The following is a 14,975-nucleotide window of genomic DNA, read 5'->3' on the forward strand; positions in this document are numbered from 1 at the left end:
ACCAATCCTGTAAACGGGTTAGGAACCTCAAGAGTTAACCAATCCTGTAAACGGGTTAGGAACCTCAAGAGTTAACCAATCCTGTAAACGGGTTAGGAACCTCAAGAGTTAACCAATCCTGTGAACGGGTTAGGAACCTCAAGAGTTAACCAATCCTGTAAACGGGTTAGGAACCTCAAGAGTTAACCAATCCTGTAAACGGGTTAGGAACCTCAAGAGTTAACCAATCCTGTAAACGGGTTAGGAACCTCAAGAGTTAACCAATCCTGTGAACGGGTTAGGAACCTCAAGAGTTAACCAATCCTGTAAACGGGTTAGGCACCTCAAGAGTTAACCAATCCTGTGAACGGGTTAGGCACCTCAAGAGTTAACCAATCCTGTGAACGGGTTAGGCAACTCAAGTGTCTATACTTCAACAGCAAAGTCAGATTAGACGGAAGTTTGTGAAGCAGGGCCTTGTAAACAAAAAGGGAGTAATGTAAAGATCTATGGGTGTTTAGCGAAGTCCAGCCAACCTTTTGATACATAATGCAGTGATAAGTATCAAAACTGTCCCCTGCAACAAAACGAAGGCCACTACGGTAGACGGCCTCCAAAGGTTTAAGAGTAGTACCGTCATAATATCACCATAATCAGGAACAGATAAAGGTTGACTGAATAATCTGCTTCCTACTGCTTAGAGAAAGGCACCATCTATTTCATCTGCAGTATATGTTCTTTAAACGTTAAATACACATCAATCCAAATGCCTAAATATTTACAGTGCATTCGGGAAAGTATTCAGACCCCATTACTTTTTCCACATGTTGTTACATTACAGCCTTATTCTAAAATGGATTAAATACTTATTTCCCCTCATCAATCTACACACAATACCCCATAATGACAAAGCGAAAACAGGTTTTTAGAAATTTGAGCTAATTTATTAAACATAAAAAACAAAAATGAATTATTTACATAAGCATTCAGACCCTTTGCTATGAGACTCAAAATTGAGCTCAGGTCCATCCTGTTTCCATTGATCATCCTTGAGATGATTCTACAACTTGATTGGAGTCCACTTGTGGTAAATTCAATTGATTGGACATGATTTGGAAAGGCACACACCTGTCTATAAGGTCCCACAGTTGACAGTGCATTTCAGAGCAAAAACCAAGCCACTAGGTCGAGGGAATAGGCTCTATGCATTACACTGCCTCCAACGTTCTAATTTACTTCCGATCGGATTGATGACTTCCGGAGCGAGTTCTGCTATTGTTTTTATCATTAGCTTACTAGCTATCATCGATGCATTTCTGACTGAAATAGTTCGCAATGACTACGTTTAAATTACAGCCCCACGAAGGAGGTGCTAATGAACATTGTTCAGTGCCTCTGTGTTCAGTTTCTTCCACATTTAATGGTATTGTGAGCTTCCATCGTTTCCCGGTCGATGTAGAGCTCAGAAAAAGGTGGTTGGTGGCAGTACATCGAGACAACTTTGCTGTCACCAAACACACAAAGGTGTGTAGTACACATTTCTTCGAAAGTGACTTTGTTGAGGGAAAAATTGGGGTGCGACAATACCTAAAAAGAGGTGTTGTTCCTACTGTCTTCGCGTGGAACTGGCACATTCAAATGAGACCTGGTGTTTAGGGAAGATGACTGAAACCTCCTGCTCTGACTGAGGGGGATGAAGAACAAGGTGCTCTGCCTGTGGACTGTACCGTCTCTGATCCGGTCCAGAGCATGGGCCAAGCCAGTGTAAATGTACATGTGTTTATTTGCTAGGAGCAAAATAATAATTTGTTTATCTACGACATGTATCAATAATTTGTGTTGTAGTGAATATCAGTTTGTGTGGAGCTTGTATTGGCTTTAATTAGGCAATGAGTTTAGGGGGAAAGATATCAAGTAAACACAGAATAGCCAGAATGCAAGATTGAATACAATGTTACAGAGGTGTAATTGATTAACTGAACTGTTGAACATTTGCTGAAATATATATATTTTTAAACAAATCTATTCTACTGTAGATTTCTTCACAAGAACATCAATACTTATTTTTCATAAAACCACTAAACTTGGCACCCATGCAGGGGATCCATTCAGGTGCGAGAGAGACACTTCTGCAAGTAGTAGTAAAAATAAAAGTGGTCAACCTTCTCTCTCTTATAGTTTTTGAAACCTGTAGATCTGTATATGTCTAGGATGTCCTCCTGTGCACAGATGACAAAGTCACACCAGCTACAACCTGTAAGAAGGATTTGACCTGGCACCTGCCAGTAGTAAGCATGAGATCTCTTCAACTTCAGCTCTCCATTCTGTATCTTCAGGTAAGGGCAGTCAACTTAACTTGGTACATTTGGGCACTTGACCTCTAAGAGTCCAAAGTGTGGTCTCACACTGGGATCAAATATGATTCCATCTGGAGAGAATCCTAACCACAGAGCATCTGGGTGCACTACGAAGCCACACGGAAAGAAGTTAACATTCTTCAGTGTGCAGTACTCCTGTACAGCCACTGGCTCCATGGCTAGCCCCCTCTTCATCTCCATGGTCTGCATACCAGATCCCTTGAACATCAGCTCAGCTAGGTGGTCAGCTGAGGTCTCTCCCCGGACATAGCAAACCTCTCGGAAACGAGAGGATGTTATTCTCATTTTCCTGAGCTGATGCCATTCCGGGCTGCTGCTCTGCTCCCTTGTGGCAACCTCGACTTTGTGTGACATCTCGTCTCTAATGCCTTGAGGTGGAACTGCTCCTCATGGCTAAGGACGTAAGCACACTGGGAAGCCTGAAGCCTGTAGCCATCTAATGGAAATATTGGTGGAGAAGTGGCATCGGCAATCTTCACAATTTCACGGGTCTTTGGCTGTGGAAGCTGATAGGACAGAACACTGCCGGCTTGCACTGGCCCAAAGGCGGACTCAACCAGGGGCACGTTAGCTGACATTTCCATTGTTGTCACAAGAGGGGCAGTAAGTGGAGAAAAGTTGGAATACGTTTCTGAGACACGGAGAAGGTCCATGTCAGGCATGTATCCATTGAGTGCTTTGTAGAGAGAACTTCTGCAAAACATTTTAAAACCTTAACATCATGTTGGAGAGATTACTATGATAAAGACTCATGTAACTTTTCCAGAAACAGCACAAGCCCGAAAGTTCAAATAAAATTAATTAAAATATACAGATTTATAGATTATATATTTACCCCCAGTCTTTGTCCCAAACATTTGTCATTATCATCTGGATACAATCACAAGAAAATGTTTTCTAAAATGTTTCCATCCTAGGAACCTCTAACTTACCTTATTCCATCAGCACACGAGTTAGTAGGTTTACGGAACTCTATCCCATCAACCGGACCTGGTTTCACACCCTAATTAACAAGGATGTACCGTTACATAGGCTGAATACTTTTCAGGTGCATTTTTTTATGGATATTGATAGACTCACAAGTGTTCTTGGCTTGTGCCAACGCTGTTCTGTGTCTGCAGCTGTGAACTGGTGGTGCAGCAGGAATGTTTAGCTGAGAGTAGTGCGCTGTCTGGTAAAGAAGGGCCACCAGATGATTGCACAGAGCACTTCCTGCAACACAGGAGCAGTGGCTTTGGACCACTATCACTGGTTCGGAGTGCTTTAACACCATCTGTGAAGTGAAGTGACTGAAGTGAGAAAGAATGATGCGGCCCATAAATAACAATAAACATAGTAGTGTCTAGTCTTATTAACTAGGGGCTCTTTTAACTATACAGGAATAGATTGTGTCTCAGTAACACAATTACCAAACACTGCATCAACAGATCTTAACAGGTTATTTGGTAAAGTGGGCAATTCTAAATTGGGATTGGGACCCATCGTTAATATCTATCTACTGATAAGATTAAACGTTGACACTGTCTCCAACACATTTTGACCATAATGACAGTGTCTCACAGGAGATGTTTAACAAGGTCCCTGGTAGCTATCTATAAGCTTTCCCTACTCTCATGCTGTGTGGCTTTTCACTCTTCCTCATGGACCTGTGACAGGCAGCCCTCACGGTGATCTCCCCTGTCAATGTATCTTTCTTAGATACTGTGTAGAAGATATGAATAACAATTATTTTTAGCTAGCAAATATAGCTAGCAAGCATAACTTAACCAAGCTAACGAAAATACACACATTCTCAGGTAGATTCTATCAACGTTACATCATTTTACGAAGTAACTAGCTAGCTACAGTTAATAGTTAAATTAGCTAGCTAATGATTGTAGCTAGCTAACGTTATATCTGTCACTGACTTGGTACTCACCTTCATAGTTGTCTATGTAGCTTCCTATATACATCTTCAACCCCTTATCGTTCTTGCTAGCTGGAGTCTCTGAGGCTGATTTAACAATTCGATGTACATCATTAATATTAATTTGAGGCAAGTCTTGTAGACACCTAGTAAAAAACTGTGACATAGTGGTAGTAACGTTATATCGTCGATAACTACTAGACTGACCGGAAATTGCCACACCGATAGGAAGTGTGTTTAGAACGTTCGATCATGGAATGTGCATAAGGGCTATTGTCGGTTGAGCTCCGAGACAGGATTGTGTCGAAACACAGATCTGGGGAAGGGTACCAAAACATTTCTGCAGATTTGAAGGTCCCCAAGGACAGGGCAGGTACTGGGAGACTAGTCAGGATCAACAGAAAGATGAACGGAGCAAAGTACAGAGGGATCCTTGATGAAAACCTGCTCCAGAGTGCTCAGGACCTTAGACTGGGGTGAAGGTTCACCTTCCAACAGGACAACGACCCTAGGCACACAGCCAAGACAACACAGGAGTGGCTTCGGGACAAGTCTCTGAATGTCCGTGAGCAGTCCAGCCAGAGCCCAGACTTGAACCCGATCGACCATCTCTGGAGAGACCTTAAAATAGCTTTGCAGCTATCTAACCTGACAGAGCTTGAGAGGATCTGCAGAGAAGAATGGGAGAAACTACCCAAATACAGGTGTGCCAAGTTTGTAGCATCATACCCAAGAAGACTTGAGTCTGTAATCGCTGTCAAAGGTGCTTCAACAAAGTAAAGGGTCTGAATACTTAAGTAAATGTTATATCTCCATATATTTTTTTCTTCTAAATTTTCAAAAAACCTGTTTTTGCTTTGTCATTATGTGTTAGTGTGTAGATTGATTTTTTTTATTTTTATGATTTAACCTTAAAGTTGAAAACAACATGCATTTAGTTGCCTGTTTTAAGCACAAATTTTAAATCAGCAAGGGATTCCTGCATAGCTCTAAAATCTGACTGTAGTTTTGACATGGGCTCATAAGGACTCCTTGTTAATAAATCACTTGCTAATAATAGTAGAACGGGTGGTATTGTAAGATCAAGAAACCAGATTCGACTTACAGTCCTATAATAACAATCTTGTATCAGCTCTTTTGATTGAAAGACAAAGTTGAAGATGGGTTAATAAGAGCATCAAATCAGTTCTATCTCGCCAGTTGTGTTTTACAACATGAACACCAGTCCTTTTCTGAAGTAAAAAATATATATTAGGCTCCACCAAAATAAATGTCCCACATACAATTACAGGGATGGAAACATTTATCTTAAACCCCAAACCCTCCCTCACTCCTTCCCAGTTCTCCTCCCTCCCTGGAGAAGCTGGCAGGAGGTGTGTGTGTAAGGGCTGACAGAGGGGAGAAAAACAGCCTAGTTTAAAGAGGAGAAACACAGCCTACTTTAAAGGGGAGAGGAACAGCCTAGTTTAAAGGGGAGAGGAACACAGCCTAGTTTAAAGGGGAGAGGAACACAGCCTAGTTTAAAGGGCAGAGGAACACAGCCTAGTTTAAAGGGGAGAGGAACACAGCCTAGTTTAAAGGGGAGAGGAACACAGCCTAGTTTAAAGGGCAGAGGAACACAGCCTAGTTTAAAGGGCAGAGGAACACAGCCTAGTTAAAAGGGCAGAGGAACACAGCCTAGTTTAAAGGGGAGAAACACAGCCTAGTTTAAAGGGCAGAGGAACACAACCTAGTTTAAAGGGGAGAGGAACACAACCTAGTTTAAAGGGCAGAGGAACACAGCCTAGTTTAAAGGGCAGAGGAACACAGCCTAGTTTAAAGGGGAGAGGAACACAGCCTAGTTTAAAGGGCAGAGGAACACAGCCTAGTTTAAAGGGGAGAGGAACACAGCCTAGTTTAAAGGGCAGAGGAACACAGCCTAGTTTAAAGGGCAGAGGAACACAACCTAGTTTAAAGGGCAGAGGAACACAGCCTAGTTTAAAGGGCAGAGGAACACAGCCTAGTTTAAAGGGCATAGGAACACAACCTAGTTTAAAGGGGAGAGGAACACAGCCTAGTTTAAAGGGGAGAAACACAGCCTAGTTTTAAGGGGAGAAACACAGCCTAGTTTAAAGGGGAGAAACACAGCCTAGTTTAAAGGGGAGAAACACAGCCTAGTTTAAAGGGGAGAGAAAAACAGCCTAGTTTAAAGGGGAGAGAAACAGCCTAGTTTAAAGGGGAGAGAAAAACAGCCTAGTTTAAAGGGAAGAAAAACAGCCTAGTTTAAAGGGAAGAAAAACAGCCTAGTTTAAAGGGGAGAAAAACAGCCTAGTTTAAAGGGGAGAAACACAGCCTAGTTTAAAGGGAAGAAAAACAGCCTAGTTTAAAGGGCAGAGGAACACAACCTAGTTTAAAGGGCAGAGGAACACAACCTAGTTTAAAGGGCAGAGGAACACAGCCTAGTTTAAAGGGCAGAGGAACACAGCCTAGTTTAAAGGGGAGAGAAACAGCCTAGTTTAAAGGGGAGAGAAACAGCCTAGTTTAAAGGGCAGAGGAACACAGCCTAGTTTAAAGGGGAGAGAAACAGCCTAGTTTAAAGGGGAGAAAAACAGCCTAGTTTAAAGGGGAGAAACACAGCCTAGTTTAAAGGGGAGAAAAACAGCCTAGTTTAAAGGGGAGAGAAACAGCCTAGTTTAAAGGGAAGAAAAACAGCCTAGTTTAAAGGGAAGAAAAACAGCCTAGTTTAAAGGGGAGAAAAACAGCCTAGTTTAAAGGGGAGAAACACAGCCTAGTTTAAAGGGGAGAAAAACAGCCTAGTTTAAAGGGAAGAAAAACAGCCTAGTTTAAAGGGCAGAGGAACACAACCTAGTTTAAAGGGCAGAGGAACACAGCCTAGTTTAAAGGGGAGAAACACAGCCTAGTTTAAAGGGCATAGGAACACAGCCTAGTTTAAAGGGCATAGGAACACAACCTAGTTTAAAGGGGAGAGGAACACAGCCTAGTTTAAAGGGGAGAGGAACACAGCCTAGTTTAAAGGGCATAGGAACACAACCTAGTTTAAAGGGGAGAGGAACACAGCCTAGTTTAAAGGGCAGAGGAACACAGCCTAGTTTAAAGGGCATAGGAACACAACCTAGTTTAAAGGGGAGAGGAACACAGCCTAGTTTAAAGGGGAGAGGAACACAACCTAGTTTAAAGGGGAGAGGAACACAACCTAGTTTAAAGGGGAGAGAAACAGCCTAGTTTAAAGGGGAGAGAAACAGCCTAGTTTAAAGGGGAGAGAAACAGCCTAGTTTAAAGGGGAGAAACACAACCAAGTTTAAAAGGGGAGAGAAACAGCCTAGTTTGAAGGGGAGAAACACAGCCTAGTTTAAAGGGGAGAAACACAGCCTAGTTTAAAGGGGAGAAACACAGCCTAGTTTAAAGGGGAGAAAAACAGCCTAGTTTAAAGGGGAGAAACACAGCCTAGTTTAAAGGGGAGAAAAACAGCCTAGTTTAAAGGGAAGAAAAACAGCCTAGTTTAAAGGGGAGAAAAACAGCCTAGTTTAAAGGGGAGAAAAACAGCCTAGTTTAAAGGGAAGAAAAACAGCCTAGTTTAAAGGGAAGAAACACAGCCTAGTTTAAAGGGAAGAAAAACAGCCTAGTTTAAAGGGGAGAAAGACAGCCTAGTTTAAAGGGAAGAAAAACAGCCTAGTTTAAAGGGAAGAAAAACAGCCTAGTTTAAAGGGAAGAAAAACAGCCTAGTTTAAAGGGAAGAAAAACAGCCTAGTTTAAAGGGGAGAAACACAGCCTAGTTTAAAGGGGAGAAACACAGCCTAGTTTAAAGGGAAGAAAAACAGCCTAGTTTAAAGGGGAGAAACACAGCCTAGTTTAAAGGGAAGAAAAACAGCCTAGTTTAAAGGGAAGAATAATCAACTTTTTTTCCACCTCCTGCAAATGAAGGGAGAGAGATGTAATATATGGAAGGCATGTGTTGTTATGTGACGGCTGAGTAAGAGAGGACAGAACATCATAACTCCAAACATAACCTACAACGTAAAACTGTCATACACAATCACACTCTCCCTCCCTCCTTTTCTCTTTCCCTTCCTCCGTCCTTCTCTCTCCCGCTTCTTACTTTCCACATCCCTCCATCTCTCTCTCTCCCTCCCTACAGATCTCTCTCTTCGTCACACAACACCTAACCAGATTATTTAATATGTCATATTGTCCTAAATATTCTAAATTAGTGTTGTGTTCAAACTCAGGTTAGGGGCCATTCACTCTAACCAGATCTCCATGGAGACAGCCTTGGCTGAGAGTTTCTGAAACAGACCATGATTTACTCAACAAGGTGAGTCATCCTATGGAGCTGAACCACAGGCTAGTGTTACCTTGATGACAACATCCACTTTTAATGCAATAACAATGTTTGGAGTGATAAGGATTGTTTGTTTGATGACAATGTAAGGCCTATTCAGAATGTGGATGACATTCTATAACACCTTAGAATGTATCTAACTCTTATCAAGAGAACATTCTTTATGCACAAGTGTCTCTTTTAATGACAAGGTAGGGTGGACTGGTTTATATTTCAGTGTGTGCATGCACAATTGTGTGTGTGTGTGTGTTTGTGCGTATCTATGTACTTGGGCGTTAGTCTAATGGGGAGGTTTGAACACATAAATAATTTGTTAATTATATAGTGGAGGGTTGTAGGTGACTGGAGTTTGGTTTGGAGTGATGCTAGAGAATAATCACAGACCAAGCTTCCATCCATCACGGCTCAGAGGCGTGTGCACACGGTCCGATGACACGTTAATTACATGCTTACTAAACAGGTTTCTCCCGCTAACGTCACAAACGTGCCACAACTCCACTACCTCCTGAATCAGGGGCTTTTTCAGAAGCAGAAAGGTGTGTGTGTATGGTGTGTGTGTGTGTACGTGTGGTGTGTGTGTGTGTATGGTGTGTGTGTGCGCTTTACATCATAAGAGTTGATACAAGTGCTTTGGAGCTTCTAAAAACTAAAATCTCATTCCAAACGTATTGTGTTTGATACATGGGTAAGTGCGATACGTGCATGACTATCAACATTTAGCATCACCTGAGCCTTGTGTTGCCAACCCTAATCCCTGTGTTCACAAACCTGGGTTTCAGAAGGAAGTGTCAATGACAGTATACAGCCAGTAGGGGGAGCCTGTACCTAACTTACATATTGCATGTCAGAGAGCCTCAGGGTCTGTGTGTCTCTCTCTCTGTGTGTGTGTGTGTGTGTGTGTGTCTCCCTCTCTCTCTCTCTGTGTGTGTGTCTCAGTGTGTGTATCAAGGGTAGTGTAACTGCCCAAGAAGCTGTGCTAGATGTATGTGTCTGGAGCTCTCTCAGTAGTGCACACACACACACACACACACACACACACACACACACACACACACACACACACACACACACACACACACACACACACACACACACACACACACACACAGAGAGAAAGACCCTCACATAGTGGTGTCACATGAGGCTTCACCATCACAGACTCCATTAGTGCAGATTAACCAATCTACATTTTCCAAATAAACCCACCATCTTTATTCATTTGTAATTGAGCTGGGTGGATTTGAAGTAACTTCTTAAAGGATGATAAAATGCTTTGTGTCTTTATGAGACATTACGTTTCCTCGTTCACATTTCCTGTTAATTAAGTGTGAGATTTGATGAGCCCTGATGAAAGAGAGGAGAGTGGGAGGGGGCAACAAGAAAGGGAGAGGTGGAAGAGAGAGATGGAAAGAGAGAGAAATAAATAAGGATGTGTGTGAGAGACCGAGCACAAAATACCCCCCAGCAAGACCTGTCTGTTCTCTCTGCCTCCCCCACCTCCCTCTGCACATTAAATAACCACACCACAGCTACTAGAAACATCTCTGTGGAAGGAAAGAGGGAAGGAAAGAGGGAAGGAAAGAGGGAGAAGAGAATCCGGTTGATGAAAGAGGAGAAGAAAGACATATTTTAGTTGGTGGGTCATGAGGAAGCATTAATACACTAACAAAATGGATCCCAACATTTTATTTTTTATATATTTTTCACAAAAAAAACTAGAATTTTTGGGTTGCAAGAGTGTGGTTACCTTCTGACATTAACGTACCCTGAAACACACCTCTGACTTTTGTTGTGTCACTATGCTACATAGAACAAGTGGTCCCATTAGCTTGGTTGTATGAGTTGGAATGACAGGCAGCAAACTCAGTTTGCCTAGTAATGCCATGACTGCTACATCTAGCCTACTACCAAATTAGCTGCAATTTATGTCATTCTAGTGCTTCCACTCTTCAACAGTCTCCGCTGTTCCATAAGGTGTATTTTTACCAGTTTTTTTTAAAATCTGATTCTACTGCTTGCATCAGTTACCTGATGTGGAATAGAGTTCCATGTAGTCATAGCTCTATATAGTTTAATAACCCTCCCAAAAAAGCTAGGAGTTGAACATATTTGTCTGAAAACAAACTAGCTATGCAGGCTGGCTCATCTTCCACTGTTTGCTGATCATGCGTCCACGATTTGTTGGCTACTGCCTGCTCAGTGAGTGACCAAGAATGCTAGTTAGCTAGATTTAAGCCAGTTAGCAATCCCCCAAAATGCGGTAGTCACTGTCAGTTGATTAAACAGCTGTGAGTTGAGTCCAGCTAGCTAGCTAGTATCGCGAATTAGCCAGCACTTCATTAGCTAGCTCAACTGTTGTATTAGAAAATGTCTGAGATGACACAAATCATGCATGTTACTGGGGTGTAGAAATGTTAGCGTCGTCTTTTCATTTTAATATAACAATCATTGAACTGGGTGGTTACTACTGATCTGAGGCTAGAGAAATTGTCCGCCATGTTATTTTTTTTGGTCAGAGCTCGGAGTTGGGCATATTTGTATTTCAAATTACAACTGGCCATAGACAAGGGAAGCAGGGGTGCTGCAGCAAATTATTATATGAAAAAAACAAATCCACAAAATGTGTGAACTAGGCCTTTATTACTCCTGTGTGAGTGGAGAAAGTCATCAGCAGAGCGAAGAAAGACACTCTTCAGAAGCCCCCCCACCCCCACCAAAAAATCTGGGGGGTGACACACGGTGTGATGTTACCTTAAAGATGCCCACCCAGTCTTTGGGATTGGGGGTGATGTAGGAGGTGAGGGTGTAGTGACACTCCAGTGCCTCCTGGGGCAGGAAGCTCTTCCTAACGTTCTGGAAGATAACATGAGCAAAGTTTGATGTTTCCATGACACCAATGCCACTGGTGGGCGAAGAGCCCACCACCTGGAACGAGGACATCATATCCTGCTTGTCACTTCATTTGTCTGACCTGCTGGGGGAAATAAGGAAGCGAGAGAACATGGAGAGAGAAAATAGTGAAGGGATATGAAAATAAGCCTGGCCAGGCATGCATATTTTCTCCTGTCTCTCTCACTCACACACACACCTCAAATTTAACCTAGCAAATGTACATTTGACCCATTTACAATAACATTTGAATTGATCGCGTCCCGCTGTTAGGTTGTTTGATCTACGTGAACGCTTCAGTGAACTGAAATGTAACATGGAATAATTCCAAGCCTGCCTACGCATGTTGAAATGACGATATGATGGCAAACGTCAGACTGCGTAAGATCACGTATAAAACACACTATGTCATAGTAAAGCAGCAGAGCTGAAGCGCCAAAACAAGGACAACCTAATTTAGCTAGCAACATAGCCAGCACAGGTGGCATTTTCACACGCACGGAGAGCGGCTAGCTATAAGAGCATGTATCTGACAAAAACACATTTAGGATGATTAACTACCTAGATATACTGTTCGCATAGATAACTATTCCCTAAAGTAACTTTCATTGACAACTGAATTGATTAAGTATCTAGCTGCGCATTAACCTTCAACGGCCTTTTAGCTACCGAAACTGATCTGTCCACAACAAGGTAGCTAGCAACAATCTCAGGGTTATCTGTCTTGATAGGCCAAACCCCATAGCAATACGACAATAACATCTATTGTTTCCGTTTAAATCGATTCATTACCTGTCTTACATATGAATCCAAACAAGGTAAAATTATGTTTTGAAAGCCAACATATGACAGTCCAAAAGCCGTTGTTGTTACACAGCTCCAGGCCCCGTTGTCAACCACTGAGCTATGGTTGTCACTGATGGTGTCACTTCCGGGATGGGATGGTGGTGCTGAGGAAAAAGATTCCAGTTGCACCACGCGAAAATTTCACTGATTTGATGCCTCGAAATAATATATTTAAAATGCTTATAATGAATGACTATAAGTAGCCATCTCTGACTAATGCACGATTATTTGCAGTTGCTGTAATTGCACTGGGAAATAAATAGGCTAGTGCGGCACTCACACACACGCACTGTACACACACACACACACACACACACACACACACACACACACACACACACACACACACACACACACACACACACACACACACACACACACACACACACACACACACACACACACACACACACACACACACACACACACACACACACTGGGGTGGCAGGTAGCCTAGTGGTTAGAGCGTTGGACTTGTAACCGAAAGGTTGCAAGAACGAATCCCCGAGTCGATAAGGTAAAAATATGTCGTTCTGCCCCTCCACTGTTCCTAGGCCGTCATTGGAAATAAGAATGTGTTCTTTAACTGATTTGCCTAGTTAAATAACGATTAAAAAAATGTTGCACGAAGTGACGCTGGAGTCTGCATGCGATTTGATAGAGAGAAGGGCACGAATTCACCAGAAAGACACGCAGAGGACAAGAGAATTAACAAAAAAATTACACCATTAAACATAAAGTACATCCCGAAAAATTAAATAAAGAAAAGTACTCTACTGCACATTAGTTTGGGTAATAATACTCTGACTGGTGGAATTCTTTTTTTTTTACTTTTTAAAAAGATTTTGTTGAAAACGATGTTTGATTGAACACGATCAAGGTTCCCCATAACCTAAATATAATGTTTAAAAATGATAATGACCACAAACGATTTGTGTTTGAATAGTTTTAATGCTAATAGCACATTCACTAATATTGCATCGAATAAAAAGGCCGCACTCGAAAGATTTATTTCAACGTTTGAGACCAATTTACTAATGTCCCCCAAAAACACAATACTTCACTGTAAAGAGACTTAAGACATGAACACACAGGATGTCCCACCTTTGCAAGATTTCTATTGGCTGTTGCGCTCGGCTGAGACCACTGAGTGGTCCAAATAGCAGTCAATGATAACTAACTCCCCTTTACTTCCTGTCTGTCAGCTGTCACTGTAAACGCCGAGGTCAAGGGGAACGAAGCATGGCTGCGTTGTTCAGAGGGTCTCGGAATTTGTTGCAAAGGTGCAATAAACAACATGTCCATCTGGTTCTGGGTAACGTATTTACCAGTTTTAAAATTTCCCACCGTATTTTTCGTGGTGTGCATGTGCATAATAGCACAACATGCAACCGAAAAACACACTTCCTAGCTAGGAATTTGTGGTGTGTTAGTGGCGGTTTTTGTAGATAACTTTGATATCTTCTGAACAGTTGGTTGGTTACCTGCTGTGTTTTTGTGTTTTGCGTTAGCTAAATACAATGGCCTCCCATGTTGACATTAATGAAATACGACCATGAACTGATTGCCAGTGATAGCTTGAAACAATGGACATGGCTATGCCATCATCTATCTCACAAATCCCTATAAGTAGTTAGTCAATTCTGCAGACTCATGTTTCCTTGACTTTACATGTGATCAACTGAGTGGAACACGACGTTCTTCGTGGCTGTAGTGACTGCATAGTAGGCTGAGCCTGGTGATTTGAATTTAGCCATAAGGCTCCCTCCCACCTCTTCCTACACTATCATATCTATGTGTCAGTTTATTTGACACAACTACATCAGTTCATAGCGTCGCATCACACTGATGTTGAACTCTAAATTGGCCCTCCATCTGAGGTGCCAATAAACCCTATTCCATAACTTTATCAAGCCAATTAAGCAGTATTGACATACGTTAACCTAAATTCTGTTTTAATCAAAATAATAATTATTGCGAGTTGTGACATAATAAAGGAATTTGAATGGAGTGCCTGGCTACAGCCAGCTGTTAGCCATGGTGTATTGGCCATATACCACAAACCCCCACGGTGCCTTATTGCTATTATAAACTGGTTACCAGCTTAATTGGAACAGTAAAAAGTTGTTTGTCATACCTGTGGTATACGGTCTGATGTACAACGAATTTCAGCCAATCAGCATTCAGGGCTACCCATTTGGGATATTGACTTGTCATTTCAATAGGCACAGGCTACAGACTAAAATCTGGCTTTATGATTGTAATTCAACTTTTCAATGGTTTGCTTAGCTACATAGATGCAGGTAGCCTGTAGCCCCTGATAGGCCTACATCTAATTTCAGATAGCCTACAGTAAGGTGTAAGCTGTATGATTTAGTAGCTTGCTTAGTTCAAATTGACAGACTAATATATTCAACATGAATAGCGAGGCGACTTCGAGGTAAGAAGTGCTTGTTGGCCATCGGGCTACTGAGGATGGGGTCGTAATTTCAATCACTGAATTTAACATGAGTAATATGCATATGAACTGAATATGCTTGTCAACAACAGCAGGTTTTTTTTTTTTTACCTATATCCTAATCTGACTGACTGTTACTGTCAATTGAATGCATTCTAACAACTGATAGGCAATTGTGAT

General features: G+C 41.9%; 2 protein-coding genes across 5 annotated transcripts in view; one reads left to right on the top strand and one right to left on the bottom strand.

The window, feature by feature from the left end:
• The window catches only part of LOC106570524 (tax1-binding protein 1 homolog A), a 51,458-nt gene extending 39,012 nt beyond the window's left edge, over positions 1–12,446 (bottom strand). For 2 of the 4 annotated variants that reach the window (XM_014142940.2, XM_045694914.1), the window contains exons 1-2: positions 12,284–12,446; positions 11,354–11,573 (exon numbers count right to left, since the gene is read on the bottom strand). In XM_014142940.2, the coding sequence (XP_013998415.2) occupies positions 11,354–11,545 (192 nt within the window). In that variant the 5' untranslated portion in view covers positions 11,546–11,573; positions 12,284–12,446. Of the gene's footprint in view, positions 1–11,353; positions 11,577–12,283 lie in introns of all 4 variants that reach the window. The other 2 variants (XM_045694915.1, XM_045694916.1) reach the window with 2 other exon arrangements.
• A 1,090-nt stretch (positions 12,447–13,536) lies between these two features.
• The window catches only part of hibadha (3-hydroxyisobutyrate dehydrogenase a), a 51,552-nt gene continuing 50,113 nt past the window's right edge, over positions 13,537–14,975 (top strand). The window contains exon 1 of the mRNA XM_014142939.2: positions 13,537–13,652. Within this exon, the coding sequence (XP_013998414.1) occupies positions 13,580–13,652 (73 nt within the window). The 5' untranslated portion in view covers positions 13,537–13,579. The remainder of the gene's footprint in view (positions 13,653–14,975) is intronic.

This window comes from Salmo salar, chromosome ssa14 (assembly GCF_905237065.1).
Source record: "Salmo salar chromosome ssa14, Ssal_v3.1, whole genome shotgun sequence".
Classification (NCBI taxonomy): domain Eukaryota; kingdom Metazoa; phylum Chordata; class Actinopteri; order Salmoniformes; family Salmonidae; genus Salmo; species Salmo salar.